This window comes from Conger conger, chromosome 9 (assembly GCF_963514075.1).
Source record: "Conger conger chromosome 9, fConCon1.1, whole genome shotgun sequence".
Classification (NCBI taxonomy): domain Eukaryota; kingdom Metazoa; phylum Chordata; class Actinopteri; order Anguilliformes; family Congridae; genus Conger; species Conger conger.
Genome location: NC_083768.1, coordinates 36,736,072 through 36,756,081, shown reverse-complemented (window position 1 = coordinate 36,756,081; position 20,010 = coordinate 36,736,072). Strand labels below are relative to the sequence as shown.

Genomic DNA, 20,010 nt, shown 5'->3' with positions numbered 1-20,010 from the left:
AAATTCATTCTGTATCCGATTGAAATAACTTCTATCTGATAAATGACAAGGACATCCATCACATACAGTATGCTGTGAAAGTGAACTGGGGAATCCTACCTGGACAAACTAGCATAATGGTGTTTTACTAGGACAGAGAAATGATCCACTGCTCAGCTTTTAAAACCATTCTGCTTTACACCAATACAGAAACATAGCTTTGTTTGTTCTGATGAAGTTAGAGTTGCAAAGGCACAATAGCTTTGTCAAATCATGTCAAAAGCTACATAAAACAGCATAAAAAAAGAATGCCACAGTATAACCTTTCTGGCTTTAGACTATCATGGAGGCTATGTTTGACTCTGCATGACATTCTGGGTTTGAGCAGACCCCATATTATATAATGCACCTAAAATATTATTGATGATACATCCTAAATTTTTACTGCTACAAATAATGAAGTCAAAGAATAACCTTTAGAGATAATGAACTCCCCCTGTCCAGACATTTAGCTCAGTCTTTAGGGCACACATTCTATTGAAGATGCGTCTGGTTTCATCTCTAATTGTGTTCGCAAGAATGAATCATTGGATTCACATTTTAAAAATCTCAAACTTTTAGCGTTATATGAAACTTTGCGGGAACAGAACAAGTATGAATTGATGCTCTGGGTTCAGTTAAAACTTCTTGACATGTGATTTTATCTCAAAGAGAAAGAGAATTTCATGTTCATATAATTTTCACAATTGTAGTTTTACTGTGCAAGGCAAAAATATGCATTTAATTAAAATAAATTGATTTGACAAGGTTAAGGACTATCGCCAGACTCAATATACAAAGGGTGGAATTGAATTAAAAGTGACCCAGAAGCCACAGAATTCAACTGAAAACTACAAAGTGGGCATTAGTAGGAAGAGCAATTTCTTAAAAATGCGAACCCAAATTATGAATCACTACTTTTTTATGTTTAATAGAGCATAAATCTGACTAAATTTTGCCTTGAGATTCTATTTCAAATTAGCATAGTATTGTGTGCTTCGTTATATAAACTGCATTCAGAATCCATCTGCATACTGTGTAGCTACACAGTCTACAGTGCACTCTCTAGATACTCTGTAGATACGTACTTCTTCATAAAACAGATTAGATTAATCAGGCATTTCAAATAAATAACTTGCCCCAAAAGTAGTTTTCTTTTGTAACATGTGCAGGTGAAACGGGATATTGATGTGGAGGGCATGCTTGGAGAATTTGATCATATTTTGTTTTAATGAAAATTCATTATACAGTTTTCTGGGGTAAGTCCTTTAAACAAAATGTCCAGGCCGTGCATGCATCCTTTCCCTGTTATGTAATAACACACAGACCTCCATCTATACCTCCTTTCCCCTGTTATGTAATAACACACAGACCTCCATCTATACCTCCTTTCCCTGTTATGTAATAACACACAAACCTCCATCTATACCTCCTTTCCCCTGTTATGTAATAGCACACAGACCTCCATCTATACCTCTTTTCCCCTGTTATGTAACAACACACAGACCTCCATCCACACGTTATTTCCCTGTTATGTGATAACACACAGACCTCTATCCACACCTTATTTCCATTATGTGATAACACACAGACCTCCATCTACACCTTATTTCCCTGTTATGTGATAACACACAGACCTCCATCCACACCTCCCGTTCCATTATGGGATAACACACAAACCTCCATCTTCACCTCCTTTCCCTGTTATGTGATAACACAGCCCTCCATCCACACCTCCTTTCCCTGGTATGTGATAACACAGCCCGCCATCCACACCTCTCTTTTCATGGATGCCTGATATACACGTTTCTGACTTATAAAATACATATGCCCCCCACCTCTCCTGCAGCACACAAAAAAAAAAAATAATCTCAACCCTCAGGCCATGTTCAGAATGTACTACGGTTATGAACATAGCTGTACACGCAGTGCTGGCCCCAGCCTTTGAGGGTACCTCAGCAGGATGCACGGTTCCTTTGGGGGTCTCCCAGGGGACCCCTGGGGGGAGAAGGGCCCTACACAGATGCTTACTGTATGCTGCATATTGGGTCAAGCCAGCTCTGCTCACCTGTCTTGATTGTAGCAGGTGTACAGAATATCTTCAAAGATACAATGACATTTATATTATACAGCGCCAAGCGAGACATTTCGCTAACAGCACTGGAAGCAGGCAGCCAAGGAACCAATCAATGGCTTCGGTGGCTTGTTCTGAGCGAGTGCAGCGACATGTGGCTACTTTCAGCCAGCTATGATCATCTGGAAAAATGGATTTGTGGAGAGATCATACATCTTTTCTTCTCTGCCGCAGAACAAGGCCGCAGGGTAAGCGGCAGCTTTTAAAAGTGGTCAGTTTCATTCAGGTTTGCAGCATGTGTGATAGCGCTAGCACGGGGAAAACCTAAGCAGTCTCTTCAAACATGTTAATAAAACCATAATTAAAGAATTATATGACGTGAGGTGAAATTGTGCGCATGTGCATGAATTAAATAAGTGCAATGTCTGAGTTTTGACATCGAATGGAGGACATTTTTCTTGTACTTTTTTGTATGTTGTTAACTTCAACTTGGAAGATGGAACGATGGTAAAGTCCCTCTAGCTCGTTGACTGATTCAGAAGTTAAAAGTCTGGCTCAGCAGGCCGGGGCAGATTGTCTGATCTAGTTTCCACCAGTCAGGATCGCTCCAGCAATGAGTGAACCCGGCACGTCCACATTCTCTGACAAATGAATCCTATCTGCCGTCCTCAAATTAGAAGCAACGAGGAGGCTACCGAGCCCATTTCAGTTTCTCCACCCCGTCAGAGAACCTTCTCCACATCGTCGTTTTGATGAGAAAAATAAACCGACAGCTCATTCCAGGCAGCTGACCATTAACAATGGCCGGCAGAATTTAATACACAGATTACTCCAACTCTTGTGTTTAATTTTACTGTAGCGCTTTCCATAATTGCAGTTTCCATCACACTTTCCCTATCGCGTCAGCACTGTTGAGCCTTATAATTAAAGCCTAATTCAAGATAATGACTCCCAAACTCTGTTAATTTTATTGCAGTCCCATGGAGTAGTTTGGCACTACCTTAACTGTCAAGGTAATATAGCATGCATTTATACCCCATTTAGTGGGAACTCGAACAGAACCAGGAAAGTGCATTGCAGAAGACCTGCTGATGAGCCCATAGAAAACAGTTTTATTAAGGTGTTTACACACATTTGTAACACTAAACTTTGAAACTGTGCCTGTTTCTTTTTTGCCCTTAGCTTTGACTTCATTATTGTTTCCACTACAGCATCTTTGCGGTTATTCGAGGTTGTGTTGTGCCATTTTCAGTCAGCAGTGGGAAAATATTTTGTGAAGTAAGTATCAGGAAAGCAGATACGAGCACTTACTCAATACCAATAAGCCCAAGCCTGGAGAAGCAACAGAGGAAGGTCCCATATCCACTACTATGCATTGCAGGTACCTTGTGAATCCAAACTCAGAAATATTGAGTGTAAACAGCAGCTTTTGCACGTTATATGTTTGTTCCACAGAGCGTGTGGTAGAACACAAGGCAATATTGCTCTGGCAATTCATTCTTCATCACCAAATTCATGCTATAAAAACAGCACAGCCCTTATTTATCTTCACTACACTCCTTGCTAACATTAGCATGATTTAGGATTCTTGGGTCTTAAGACCACTAATATAATTTTATTATCATTGTGTTGTTGCCAGTTCTGTGCCTATAATCTTTTGGTTCCCACTGCTCCTGCCGTGAACATCTAATGCCTTTTACCCTGTAAGTCAGTCTGAATAAAAGCATTAGCCAAATAAATAAATAATAACTTTAACGAATAGCTCAAGGTTTAATATATTATAATCCATTAAATGTTTTGTGATTATGTCATGCATCTATCAAGACTTAAAGAATTTGCATGAGGTGGATCTGGCAGTCATATAACACAGTGCTGGGTGGCATAGTATAATACCAGCATGTACTTTCACAGAAACGGGCTGATGTCATATTGGTAAAAGGACTGATATATGAACATTGCACTTTTATGTACGGCGTACATTTGTGGAGAGCTTAAACCCAACGCATGAGACGGGACACAATCAATTACAAAGCGTCTACATGATGAATAAATGCTTAACTGCTAGACCCTTTCCTGCTGCAAGGCATAACAAATCATTAAAATGTCTGGGTGTTTTACAGAGCACAGGCCCACTGCTGCCGTCAATGCAGATGGCACATCCAGCACACTGTGCTCACCTTAACCACGGCTGCTTAAGATGGCCGCCTTTTTATTAAAACAACTGTATGCTTTTGCAGTATAAAACATTCACAGCTCTCTATCTCCCTTATTCAGCCTTTCAAGCATGTAATTATGGCATTAGATGTTGTAAACTATATCATAAGTTGGTTCATTTTCTCTGTATGAAATACTTATAAATATTTCAGTATTAAATAGTTTTATGGTGTAAATACAAAACAGTCACATTGCAAAGTATTCAAAGGCATCGTAATTTAAATTATAGAGCACTGGACACTCTACTTCTGAGTCAATGATTTTCATTTGGATATGGATGCTCGAGTAGTTCCAAAGGCACACATCGATTTGACTAATATAAATAAATAAAATTGTTAAATCAGAAATCCCTGTGTGCTATATGGATGGGGGAATAATCTGAAGCGGGGGGAAAAAACATAAAATGTGCCAGCATATTGCACTTGTATTATTGTAATAAGCAAAGTCCTGCAATTTACCACAGAGAATTTAAAGGAGAGAAGGCCCACACTGTTATTTCACGGATCACAATTCGTAACTGTACATTATCCAGGAATAACCGGTTTGGAGATTCATGGTCCTCATAAAGACTGGGGCATAAAGTTGGCTTTTCTCTTTTCCCATCAGACTCTATAAAGATGATTTTAAACGGCTCATACAGCACTGGGGAGGCCAAACGTGGGCTTTTAAAACACACTTTCGTTTGTTGGTAGGTTTTGGGGATGTGTTTCACCTCCTCTGTGGAACAGAGCAGTCATCCATGACCCTGTGAATATTTTTAGTGGTGCTAAAACCACAGGATACATTCACTCCACATTCCCCAGTGTATATCTTCCCAAACTTCACAAACAAATTCTCCCAATAAATCTGTTCATATATGCCATACACTTGGTGTAAATGCCTTGCTTTGCAAGCATTTGTATTACACATACAGTGAGCTCCAGAAGTCTTGGGACAAAGATGCGATTGAACACATCTGACACATCAGAAACATCTGTGAAGCCATTGGTCCCAAATATTATGGCACCCGGAAATGGGGGGACCATGTATAAAAGTGTTGTAATTTCTAAATGGTGACATCAGAATATACAATACATATTAATAAAAGCTGAGAATATACAACTAGCCATTAATAAAAGCAGAGAATCTGCTCTTTAATCACATGCAAATTGATTATAAATCTAAAATTGTGGAGTACATAGCCAAATCAATAAAAAATGTCTTTGTCCCAAGCCTTATGGAGCACACTGTATTTTTCTCTGTTTGATTTCCCACATGCTGTGGTGAGTTCTCAATTCCCTACGGAGTCTTTCCAACAGAGATCATTCAAATGCAGACACAGCTCATTTTCATAAGAATCTATTAGCATTCACCAACTGATTACACTGCAACAGCAATAACTATTTGTTGGTGTGAACTTTTATCATGAAACATTTCTCCATGTACTGCAAGCTCCATAACTGATTCTCTCATAAGTTTTCAAATTTAAATAAGGTTATACCATGAGCATCATGAGAAGACACCAAATCCAGCTACCAAGCGCTACAGGTTTGGGAGCAATTTGGAATCATGTAGTACGCTTGTGATGTCATGAATACTCCAGTCCTATTAATTAGAATTCCCACCCTGGTTTTAACATCAGGTTTGCTTTGACACACAGACTTGCACATTATAAAGAACCAATAACATCTCTGCTCGATGCGCAACATTTAACATTATACATTTAATCCAATTAAATACACAATTAATCCTATCATAGGCAACCTGTGATAGACATTCCGTCTGGGAAATCTCACCCTGTAAATTTTCAGCGCTGTTGCTGAATGATACTGTTTTATCCAAAATTACTGATAAGGCTAATGGTATAATTATGGAATCCATAGGTAATGGCTGTTAGGGGTTCAATCCCCCACCATGGCACTTTCTGAGTTTGCTATTCCATCTCTGCCACCCTCTCTGCTTCCGTCCTGTCTAAATAACAAATAAACAAAAGAAACGCAAAAGGAGGCAGACTGTCCACATTCTGCTTAAGAGAAAAATATTCAAGCTCCACTTTCCCTATTTATTTACTATTTACAGCCTGCTACACAACGAGCTGCCATTTATTGCATTTTGTTGCTGATCTAGCAGACTTGCGGAGTTTAATTATCCCCTTAGTAATGCTGAACACAGATTTGAATAATAGAAGGTCTTGTGAAACCGAAAGCCTGTACGATAAACACTCCCAGACTAGCACAGCATGAGACTAATTCACATCAACGAGCCGCATCTCTCTTCCTTATGCATTTATAATCAGGAGCGCGCGTTAAAAGTGCCAGGATTAAGAAGCGTCCGCGTCCGTTATTCCCCGGTTCCCAGTTTTTCAAGGTGCTCGTGAAATTTTTAAATATTAATCAATGCACAAAAAACCTTTTTCAGTGTACTGGGACCAAGCAGCATCTGTAATATCTGTACTTTAATTAAGACAACACTGATACAGATCACTTTTAAGTGTGCACTCTGCCGGATGAAGAGGTTATGTTATCGTCCAATCAGGTGCAGTTCCTCTTCCATACAACAGGCGGTGAAAATATTATTATGCACAGAGGCTTCTGGTAAAAAACGGATTTACCACAAAATATATTTTAATGGAAAGGGGGCATCCTGCCTGGTTCTTAAGGTTTAAAATGATTTTTTTCCCCTCTGCAGTTTCTAGCAGATGTCCTGTAGATGAGTTAATCAAGTTTTTTAAAGTAGTTTTAAATCAATCGATTTATATCTACTTATAGTTCTCAAAGGCCTCCTGAAGTTTGCTATAGAGCATGAGAATAAAATAAATTGTAGTAGAATAAGAGTATACAGTATAAACCATATGTTTGAGCATAAAACATAGCACATTATCTGTTTTGGTTATTTTGTATAGCACTTTTTCTTCATTACATTCATCAAGGGTGCCAATAATTCCGGACCTGACCATATGTGTTGTGGACATATCCTTTCAGTCAGCACATTTTTTTGGAAACGTTCTGGAAACTTCTGAAGCAAGGCTGCCTTTCCACAACAACACACAGGAGGAGGAGTAGCACTATAAACACAGCCATTCATCAGCTGTAAAGTCATAGGATTGGAACGAAGCACGCTCGGACACGCCACACAAAGTTGTGTGTGTGTATAATAAAGTCTTATCGGCAAACCCTCACAAATTTTTATTTCTGCATTTGCCCGTCAGTGCATTTTCTTCCGGGCCCATTGAAGGTTTTTATGGCTTCATTCTCTCCTGGATGAGTCCCTGATTGCTTTGCTAACAGAACCGTGCTAATTCCAGCTTTTCTCTCGTGGCTCTAAGCCCTGCACAGGGAATTCAGAACAATGTGAAGGATTAATCCTTAAACACAAAGAGTTAATAGGAAGAAACGGTACACTGCACCCCCCCCCCCCCCCCCTCTTATTTTTAATAACATTATGTAATATGGTTTGCTAATTCCTTACGGTGTACTCTGTTGTTGTGGCTTCAGCGGTACAGTGTTCAGAGCCAGGGCGGCTAGGCCACACCCGGCTCCTCAGTCTCCAGCACAGCCGCAGTGAGCGGCAGAATCACTGGCAGGGAACACTGTGCATGCTGGACTGAAGCCACACACCTCCTTCTGTTTGACTTTGAATTTACATTTTGTGTCCTGCCTTTATATTTGTACACACAACAGCCTGAGTCAGACTGCATAACTTCTGTTTTAAGATGTCTCCATTTGAATGATGCAGCAGCTTAAACAGACGTTCCTTTTTTACAGTAAAACACACATAGCATGGCGCTCTACAGAGAGTAACAAACCTGTTTTTCATAGTTCCCAATAGGCTGCTATTATGTATTGTGTGTGTGCCATTCTTTGGATGTTGTGCAGGGTAGAAATGTACAGGACATGAAAGTACGTTCAGAAATAACTTAATATTTCCACAGTAACACATCCTCCACAATACCTACCATGTAAACATAAAAGAACCAAAAATGAATGCCTTAGTACCTACTTGGCAAAACTCACAAATCAACTTTAAAAAAGTAAATGAGCTCTATTCAGAGTTAAAAATTCTCTGTAAATGTTTTTGATAATGTTTTACTGGTATTATTATTATTATTATTATTGTTATTACACGTCTGTCCCACTGAAGGTATACCGTGCACCAGAGCCATTCCAATGTGGCCTATCATAGAAATATTTTTGGCCATTTTATCCTTCAGATAATTAAAAATGTTGTTAATCAGAATCGGATCCATCATGGAGTCTGCATCGTCTCAGCATATCTCCCATTAGTGAGGGAATTATAATTAACAGCTGTGCATATTTTAAGAAGGCATCTGCTTTGTTTACAGGAGTGCAGAACATGTATAAATAGTATTTCGAGAATTTGAGGCTTGTATGTGGCATAAAAAAGGAATTTTCCCCCAAGAAGAAGAATTCCGCACCCCTTGTCCTCTGTGAATATTTACCCTGTCTCCCAAAAATATACCACCCCATCCCCCCCACCTCCTCCCCTGTCCACTGCTACCCCTCACCATCTACTGTGTCACCCTCACCAGCTCATTCCAATTTATCAAACCATCCATCCAGTCCTGTCCTCTGTCCTACACTGGCTGGACTCCAGAGTTCTTCAACAGCAGGGCGCTTTCTCTCAAACTGCTTTGGCCCCTCTCTCTCTTGCTCTCTCCTCGCTCCTGTTCTCTCTCCCCTCTCTCGCTCTCTCCCTCTTCCTTTTCAATCCATAGATTCTTTTTTCGCTGATAAAATACAGAACAATTGTTGGACAATGTCTATGCATTTCATAGACAATTCACAGTTTACGGCAACTAACATTTCAGTTCAAATGTGTCACCCAGCTCATCTGTGGCTAAGTGCTGAACCATTTGTATGAACACGTATGTACATGAGTGAGCTGAAAGGCTGGTATATGCACAACGCAGAGATCAGATATTGAGTGAAAGGCATGTATCGCTATCCAAATAACGTCAGCCGTGGAGATGAAACCCACAAGTGTATGTACTGGTGCTTTTTCCCAACACTTTAATGCAGATATCATAGGGGATGTGTGGTCAGCTTAAGTCTTGTTACACTCCACATCAGACAGCCATAAGTATGCTAAGAAGGGACAATGAGATTTATCAGTCATTAAAGAACCATCCAGAATTCTGATTTATGACTCCAGGGATGTTTCAGTCTCTCGGCCACACATCCGACCAGCATTAAAATGACCTCCGGTTACCCGGAGAATCCAAATTTTGTGGACGCAGGCAAAAGGCAAATGTTAAAATTACACTGGGGGAAAATAATAAGTGCTTCATTTGTTCTGTCTTCTCAAAGCTAAACCCCACATGCAATCAAACGTGAGAGAAAATTAATCATTTTTTTATCGTTGGCAATAAGAGGCAAGTGCCTGGCAAAGTAAGGATACATCTGTGTTTATTTTGTGTATGCTGGAAACTGTAAAACCTGTTCACTCCTTTGTTTCTAGTCGTTTACACATCATTAAATGTGAAATCATAATCAGTGTTAAACACGTTTTAAGCATAGCTTTTACTCCTGAAGGTACGATAAGTTAATGTATTACACTGTACACTGTGCCTTCCTGTGTTGAAGATTAAATACACAGGTATTTGAGCCACTTAAGGTCGGACCAATCTGAAGTACAAATGACCGGCATGGTGAGGACAAACAGTAACTGTTACTGAGGCACAGTTCAAATAATTGGTGGCAAATGTACAAATGCACATCAAACAGCAATTACACCGCAAGAAAATTGTGGAGTACAGAACCAAATCAAATAAAACATACATACATATGTCTTTGTCCCAAACATTATGGAGCTCACTGTATAAAATATACATATAGCGAGTAGCTTTAGAAAGTACAAATATTATACTGACCGCAAGCATGCTTCCAGGTAAAACTGTGGCTTGAACAAAGCAATCAGGAAGAAAGAGAAAAGGTGTCGGACAAGCTGGCAGAACCATATCAAAAAGTGTTTGACATTTATGAGCAAGGAAAGAAGAAAGACTTGGAGTGATGTCTACATTTTCAGCTGGCTTCAGCAGCGCTTTGTGGTCATATACAGTAGTACACCGCTGGGAGTTTTGTGGCCAAGGCTAAGGCTCTGATTTCTGTTTTCCCTGCTTGACACTGTACAAGGCCGTCTATACTAAAAATATCAAATATATTGAATGTTCCATCGCAGCATGTGCCTACAGTAATGCACTGTTTACCTACTGTGTATGTGTGTGTGTGTGTGTGTGTGTGTGTGTGTGTGTGTGTGTGTGTGTGAAAGGAGAAATAGCAAACGATGCTTTCTTTGTTTCTAATATAATGTGAGATCATTGGATTTCGAAAAGCTTTTTGTGGTACTTTACTGGTAAATGGCTTCTTAAAGTTACTTTTTTCAACTGCTGTAGTGAGTGATATTTACTTCAATTATATTTCTTGTGTTTTTGTTTCATTATTCATAATCCACATCTCCATGTATGTTATCATGACCTCTGTATTGGAATATGCATTGTTTTGCAAGCATTTTATCATAAGTATTTTGGAATGAGTCCTGTATCATGATATGTTTTGAATCCTGAACTCTTTATCAGAATATGTATTATATAATTTTTTAACCTGCTTTTGTCATTTGTCATGATCTCTTTCCTGTATTGAAAAACGAATAAGAATGTATCCCAAAAAAATATGTATTTCATAAAGACCCCCATATGAAGACACAAATTGAGATTTCTGTATGGTGATATGCAAAGTAATCTCTATAACCCCTAAATGAGATATGTATGGTGAGACCCCTCACTATACTCAGCCATAGTATACTGAATGTTCTTATTATACAGGTATTTGCAGTACCTATGAGCTGATACAGTTTCGGCCACACTTGGAAAGTTCTTATGAAAAATAAAGCTTAAATAAAAATTTAAAAAACAAAAAAATTGATGACTCAGCTTTCCTTCATTTTAGCTGTAGGATCTTAAACCCCAAAAAGTTTTTTGAAGTTCTTTAGATTTTTTTTAAGGGCTGCAGGACTAATTGTCGCATCGAGCATATGGGGGAGTTCGGGTGAGCATCTGTCGAGGAGGCACATGATCTGGAGATGCTGGTGCACTGGCGCTCTGTGCTCCTGTAGCCCTCTGGGTGGCTGGCTGGAGGCACAGGGCACTCCATCACCTCCAGACACATTGACACTTCACCCAACCTGACTCCTTCAGGGCCAAAAACCTTCCTCCTCCAGAATGACTTATTAAATGCCTGTCAGTCACTAACATAAATATGGACCGACAGGACACAAAATGTGTTGGTGCTGACACCACCAAATACCTGCTGAACTTAAAAGGTGAAGTCAACAGTGTCACTCACAAGAAAAGGGGCCATATCTATTTTACATTTGGTGTCATATTGCTGTTTTCTTTTTATGCTGGATTTAACTACAGGAAGTGAAGCGCTTCTTCGAGCGTGTTCATGCCTACATGGCCTCACTGACCCGACCACGCCTCGTACCGAATGTTACACAAGCTACTGGCCTAACTTTGATGAAAAGCTCATATAAATAAACAACTGACTTAAAGGTACAATAGGTAAGATTTGTGTGTTAAAACATTCTTACAAGACCATTGTAAATGGTCTTCTGACAAAACGTTGTATAGCAATACAATAATTCAAGTGCTTTGGTTGAAAATTGGTTCTAATTGCCACAGCCAATGGTGTTTCAATGTCAGTGCGTTCACAGAGAAGGGGTGGGATAAACAGTGTTGTGGTTTGAGCATGTTTGTTGCTGCCCTCTCTTGACCGTTAGTCCGAAATTACCGATTGTACCTTTAATACACCTCTTGTGAATTAACACTGCATGGGGGCCTAAATGAGGCTATGAAATTACCAGAGATACTTTTTTCAATTCTCAGTTGAATACCTCAGACAAATGAAAATGTTTAGCTCATAGAGATGAGCAGTATCGGCAAGAACGAGGAAAAGGTACTTCATTAGATCAGTATTTGTGAGGCCACATGCTGGTTACCTTGGAGACAATAAGTTTGTGAGCAACAGAATGTTTGTGTAGTCAGTAACAGAGTAACAGCAAATAAAAACTGATTCATGGGTTAGACCATTTGCAATGGCTTGCCTTAGGGAGGATAAAAAAAAACATATTAAATAGAAGAGTGATACATCACCTTGACTTCCTCCTTGCAAAAGTGAACTTCCTATTGTGGAATTAAACTTTCTGGCATGAATCCTGCTTGCTGAGCATCAAGGGTATTTCTATTTAGTATGGTCACTTCTTTACATTGGAGTAATTACACATAAAAGTAGCTACTATTGGTAAAATATCTGTGGTAGATATAGTAATATATTACTAAATTCTTGAGCAGTTTTTGATCAAATGCAGTAATAAAATATCATCAGGCAAAGATGGATGGCATACTGTTTTATTTTTTACTAAAAACTCTTGAATTAAGAACAGAGCTGAAGAAATTCACCATGAAAAGTAGCCAGGCCTAAACTGAGGTAAAATATGTTTGTATCTGTACAAATGTGGAGAAAGAAATACAAATTGAATGCTACAGCCCATTCCGATAAAAAATTAAACACAAACTACCAATAGGCATCAATAGAACATGGCATTACGGATAGATATTTACAGTCAAGGTTCATTTCATAGACTTGAGAATGGCATGAAATAGCTGCACGTATTGATTTTTGCCATTGCCTTTATAAGGTATACTGTATGTATTTTTGAGTGGTAAATATCAACACTCACAACCCACTGAAGCATGTTGGAAACAGATGCTTAAGATGCAAGCTGTTTATAAAGACAGCTGACTCCATGCTCGAGAGCAGCTGCACGAAAAGTCACATAGAAATATGAAAGACACAGAATTAAAATGCATTAATTACATACGCACAGGAAGGGGACATTTTGCATCCAGTGTTTGTACACATTTCTCCATGATTACTCATATTTTCTGAAATCGTAATTTGCACAGTTTGCTAATCAGGACTTCAATCCAAGGTGACCTTAAAGCTCTAATGAAACCGAAAACAAAAATAGACTACACAGAAATGCTTTTTTTTCTCAAGCTCTGACACATACTGCAAGGCTTCAGAATTATCTACATGTCACCAAGCATCAAAGAGCATGCATAAAGTAGCACAGAAGCACCGTTCAGTCACACATTAAAAAAAGAAGAACGAAAAGGTCAACCTTCAAAATGTTGAGGTTCCCCTCTGGCTCTAGACTGTAGACTTGTTTATTGGATGAATCCACTCAAACCCCCCTGTAAAATTTACTAGACTTTAGTAGTTCTCTCCTGACCTAACGTAGTGAAAGAGGCACATGCACCTGATCTTCAAGCCAGGCCAAACAGGACTATAAATCTCATTGAATCGCACGTGCAGATTCAAAAACCAACCATACATGGGGTATCTCGATGCCACAGGTCTGAATAAACGCGTGAAAAGGAGTGAGCTGAACTCGTGCTAACCCAGGTAAATGTGCAGTGCTGAAATGTAGCCCTCCTCTGTGGAGGCAGTTTGGGCCCTGTAAGTCTTGGCAGATTGACGGAGGGTCTGAACAGCACAACAGAAGAGAACGGCCCTGCAGGCTCAGGCAATGAGTGCCTACCTCCTCCCACACACACGCACACACACACAAACACACACATAAACACACACACATACACACTACAAGAGCAGGGTGTTTCATTAACAGCACAGAGACTGCCTGGGACTCACTGAACATATGTTTCTGAACTTAGCAGTGACCCAAGATTTTAGTTATTCATCCTAAAAATGAAGATGGCGATATAGAGTTTGATTTGAGTCATGATATACCATTGACAATACAATGGCAGATAAGCAGCAGAGGAAACACACACACACACACACACATACATACACACACACACACACACACACACAAATAAACACTGCTACATACAGTATCTCTAATACTGACTTACTATGCGTCTATGCTACAGAAATTGTGATACAGTTAACATTTATTTTCCAAAAACATATATTTTGGAAATTAATTTCCACCACAGTATGTGTCCGGGAGCCACCAAAAATGATAAGGTTACAGAGCGATATGTGCATTGTATTCTGTAAATAAGTTTATTCTTACAAAACAATGTTACCAAGAAGGTATGCCTGCATGCATGTGTGTGCATGTTTGTGTGTAAATCAGTTTGCGTACATGGCTCTGTACATGCATCACTACAGCAAACATCAGTGCTTTAATTAGGGGTGTCAAACATGTTTGGCACCCCTAATTAAAGCATCACTTGGCACCCCCTCAACTATATTACATTATTATTCATAAAATTAAATGAAACTCTATTTGCATAGTGCCTACAGAGACACTGTTACAAATTCTCTTTACAGGAACTGGGACCAGTAGAGCAGCTAATAAGCAGAGAGAATTGGTCATGAGAGTTACTTTGCCTGTGAGTTTAGTTGGTAAAAACAATGAAGTAAAAATAATAACAGTGGGCAAGAAATCTTCACAACAGCATTAACAGCACATAAAATCCACCGCCTCTCCAGTGCATGCACGCTGCATTGCCATATTGGCCATAATATTATTTTATCGGCCAAAACCGGAAGATTAGTGCTAAGCTACTGTCGGATGATACTGATATGACCCCAAAAGTAACATAAATTCAACAGATGATCCAGCCAGCAGCTCCAAAATGCATGTTTTTAGGGATTAGCGCAAATAAAGGACAAAATTCCCATTGGGGTTTCAATCCGACGACGTGTGTGCAATCAGCGGCAATCCAGCCAACATGACCCAAAAAGTAAATCCTGGGAAGCAGAGAGGAGAATGGTGAGGGAGAGAATTCCCCTTTGAGCCCCCAATACTCCATTACCTGCTTTCATTTTGTTTATCACATTTAACAAGCCTGCTATTTTAGAGTAGATGAGGATCACCCCCACAGGTAATTCATTTTTATTGCATTTGATGTTGCTCTATTGCAGTGCCTTTCAGCTCATCATGTTTACTAACTTTAATTATGCCAATAAGCACTGCATTACATTTTTTTCCATTCTAATGGTTTTGTGTGAACAGCAAGCAGGTAAAACTGGCAGGTTAAGTGAGACAAAAAGGCATCACTTGCTCATTTAAATCAGCATTAATGAAGAACACAGTCCTGCAGAACGATGATAAACACACACATTACCGTTACATTTAGCATTACATTGGGATACTGATCAAATTAAGGCATATTCTCTGCCTACCAATTTACTGCTCATCAGCCAACACTAGCTTTTAGTAGCAGTGCCAGCTTTTACGGTCAAAATAACTAAACTGTTGATGCTTTTGCAAAGACCTGTGGGGTTTTTGCTTTTGGCAAACTGAGCATTCTTTAAGGTGTCAGCTTTCACTATGCCCATGCAACTGTCACAGCCTTTAGATTCTTTGGTGAACGTGTCATATTCCATTGGCTTGAGGCTTTGACTTGAGTGTGGAAACCCTGCAGGGTTGTGCCAAAGCATATTTTATTCATAACTGTGTGAAAACTCAGGGTTATAACTGTACATTCATACCTAGGGTTCACAGAGGAGGGGTGCCAGGTCAGTGTGTTAAATACACTTTGACATATTTTATTTGAGTACAGTAAGAAAATTATGTACTCTATTACAGATAGCAGTCCTGCTATCTGAGCTCATTCTACACTCAGCATTTTTCTGTATATTTTCTTTCTAAGGGTTGGAATATGGCATGTCAAGAGAGGACAAGATGTCTATTAGAATTGTGGGTTCTATTATATCTGCATCCTTAGAACCGTTAATGAATAGTTGGTTTAGTCTTTGAGCAGAGACACTAGAGATATGACTACTTGCACTTATTACACACTATACACAAAAGCTGTCAATCCTTTCACAGTAAAATATTAAGTGTTAAATCAGTCGATTCAACACTTGTCCCAGTTGGACTCATACAAAAACCGGTAGAGTTGAATTAACTTTACCCATTTCTCTATGAAGAAACGTTAAGCTGAGATCATTATATTATCAATATTCTGGTGTATAGACTACTTTTTACATTCGTAAAATATGACTCTTCCGTATCAGTTCTGTATCTGTTTGCATTATGCATTAGGATATTATTCCTCACGAAGGACTAGGAATGGAATAAATGAAACAAAAAGCAGCTTGCTGGAATTAAACTATAAATCCCACAAAAGCATTAAATAAATGGTAATACTGAGTGTAATGTTAAAAATGCATGGAAACGCAAAAAAATCCCCATAAACCATTCGTTTTTATGCCTCGTTTCGAGAACTCCTGGGAGTTGTGCTGTGAGCTGCCAGTTGAATCGGGAAAATATGGGGGGGGGGGGGGTCTCAAATAGGATTTCTGTGACACATTTCACATATAAACTGAAGCTATCCCGTTGACAGTCTTCAGGTCTGAATTGTGAAATATTATAAGACCACAGTCACGCTAGCTGCTGTACGTTAATTTGGTACAATAGAAAATTGAATTATGCAGAACGTAGGCTAAGTTTATCCCAGGGCAAATGAACTACAATTTGCCTATTGACAGAACCGAAACTGCTTTGAGCTGCGTTTCAGGGTGTAGACTAATAAAAAATGAAGCTGTAGTCGTTGGCTGATTTGAGTTCCCTTAAATAAAGTATTGAAATTGGTATAACAAATAACGCCTTTCTTCACTGCAACCTATGTTTATTTATTTGTCCGTTTGTTTTCTCGTTTTTCATTTATTTAATTTGCAATGTAATTTCAAGGGCAGCCATAAGAAACTACAAGCCAAATATTACCCTACACTTGCCCATACTGTATGTAGGCTCCTGTGGGTAGGCTACTACCTGTCAGATACTTCAAACTGCAGTTATGTACTTACAGTTAACCCCTGCCTGCTTTATCTATCGGATATGCACAACATAATAAACTTAGCTTCATGAATTAAAAATAAAGAATTCATAAAAATATTTTTGCAATCTTATAAAACTGAAATATTAAAACAACGTAGCGATCTGCCTGTGCTAACTGACATCTTAATATCACTGTTGATAGGTTGGAAGCTCGAGCTTTCCTGGTCACAAAAAACGGTTAGCGGTCTCTTTCTTTCTTTTGCCCATTTCCTTAATCGCGGACAGAACTGTGGAACATTCACTTTGGACAGATTCAGTCTCCCGGATGGTCCACGCACCGAATTAACTGAAAACATTACAACCTGAATAAGAATCACTTTACACTTACCATCACGTGCCCCTGCATTTTTGCAGTTTCGATTAATTTTTTTTCTTTCATTGCTTCCCTTTTTCATAGAATCCGCTGCCAGTATTTCAGTATGCCGATGACCGTCTCCGTGCAAGTATAGTCTCCTGTCGAAGGTTTCGCTCAGTTCGCCCTCCAGTCCTGGATGTGCCTGTATAGTTAAGCAACCAATATAGACCGCTGATCTTTTGCGTTTTTCAGTACATCCTGTTGATAATAGACGCGTGTCCCCTGTTCTAACGCGTCCAATAAAATCAGTCAGAAATAGATGAAACGTAATTTAGCAGAAATTTAGGAAGATTGACATTTTGATGTCGGAGACGTGGAAAGACTAGAGATTGGATGATTCGCGTACAACGCTCGCGTATCTATCTACCAATTGCTCATTTTATTTATTGCGCTGACCACGCGAGATTCCGTCCAAATGTATTACTGCGATCAGACTCTCAAATCTGGGGCATGCACTGCTTTCAGAATATAAATAATGTTTCGACAATGCACATGGCGTTTCCATGGATGCATTCATTTCGCCTCACTGATAAACCTTGCGAGTTGGTATGGCGCTACAGTGGACATTACATGGATTTTAAAAAACGGGCGCATTCAGTGGCTGTGTCCAACTAAAGTGAGATAACTTAATCAATGCAGACGCCCTTGTGTGCAGGTGAGTTTCGAATCGGGGGGGCGTCCCTCGGCTGTGTTTTATGGAAATAAACTATGCCCAACGACCCTAAACCAATAAGGACAATGTAATGGTCATTAATGCTAATCCTTTCGCGGTACAGTACTTTATCGAAGGTATACCAAAACCAATTTCATTCTCCTGCGATGCAATAATGAAACGGCTGAAAGATTGGGGTCAGGGACATTAACATAAGTAGTGTGAGAGGTGCGACTTTTAATTCAACCCCCTCCCACAGGAAACCATTAATCATACCCCAGAGTGCACTGCTACAAAGATGTACCGCAGGCCCGGTGCCACAATAAACGTGTGTATGATATATGACCCTTTTAAGATGCCTTTCCTATCCCAGAGGAGATATTCAAATTTTGATTACAAAGATTAAAAGTAGGAATGTTTGGCTGTGACCACATAATAAGTAGCTTGGCCATCATTCATCGTCATTATCGTCATCATCAAAGTATTGTTGTCATTGCTGTTGTCGATAATAATACAGAACATATTAGCTAACCTTGCCCAATGTACTGTTTTGTAGGCTGAAGATAATTTAAAATATGAGTACTTCTGGAGAGGGAAAATATTAAAATGGCCTCCTTTTGGAGAAGACTCAGGAGTAATAGAGGACTATAAGGATTTAGATGTTGTTCCAAAGCAGTAATAAAGGCAAACCTGGCCTGGCCACATATAAAATTACACAATATAAAACAGAGGAGGTTATGTAAATATTCAATGTATTCAATAGACCATATGTATCCAGTCCTGGGCACCCATTTTACAGTACATGTTGAGCATATCTGTGAGTGACACTAGTACAGTGTGCACCAAGATTATACGTATGAGAGCATTTGGTTAACATACATTCTGGTGAAGGGATTTCCAAGGTGCAAATTGTTTCATTCATTGTTAAGTTTTAAACTTAAACTTGCAGGTTTAAGTGTGTTCAGAGATGCTCTTCTGCAAACCACTGTTGTAATGTGCGGTTACTTGCATTACTGTCACCTTCCTGTCAGCTTTGACCAGTCTGGCCATTCTCCTCTGACCTCTCTCATTAACAACACATTTCTGCCCACAGAACTGCTGCTCACTGGATGTTTTTAGTTTTTTGCACAATTCTCAGCAAACACTAGAGACATGCATAAAAATCCCAGCAAATCCCATTCTGAGATACTCAAACCATCCTGTCTGGCCCCAACAATCAGTCCATGGTCAAAGTCACTTAGATCACATTTCTTCCCCATTCTGATATTTGGTTTGAAAAACAGCTTAACCTCATGGTGTCTGCATGCTTCTATGCATTTAGTTGCAGCCACATGATTGGCTGATGAAATATTTGCATTAACAAGCTGATGTACAGGTATACGTAATAAAGTGTTCACTGAGTGTATACTTTAAGCCCCATGTGTCTGCCCAGTGTTCTGCAGTGTGTGGGCAGCCCTAATCCTTCACACATTGGCTACTTTTCACTTCATGCACCCTCATTATTGAAGTGTGACTGTTTCCTGCATAGATGTATTGTTGAGATCTCTCATCTACTTACAGAATATAGTATAAAACCTCTGAGACACAGATTCACACACTTGCTGCTATTAAATTATCAGAAACTCACAAAACACGAGATAATCACTCCTATCTAAATGTTTTTTAATTGGTCCATGTGTAATAATGATACTGTACATTTTTGAATTGATGGTTCATTCAAATTACACATACAACACGCAATATGTTAATGAAACAGTCATTTATTGTTCATTTTCTATTTGTCATAATAAATTTGCTCATCGAAGATTGCATTGTAGT

General features: G+C 39.2%; 1 protein-coding gene across 1 annotated transcript in view; it reads right to left on the bottom strand.

Moving 5' to 3' along the window:
- LOC133136557 (dipeptidyl aminopeptidase-like protein 6) overlaps positions 1 to 17,615 on the bottom strand; it is a 152,303-nt gene extending 134,688 nt beyond the window's left edge. Inside the window, exon 1 of the mRNA XM_061254171.1 lies at positions 17,514 to 17,615. Coding sequence (XP_061110155.1) covers positions 17,514 to 17,564 — 51 coding nt within the window. The 5' untranslated portion in view covers positions 17,565 to 17,615. The remainder of the gene's footprint in view (positions 1 to 17,513) is intronic.
- Positions 17,616 to 20,010: the final 2,395 nt, after the last annotated feature.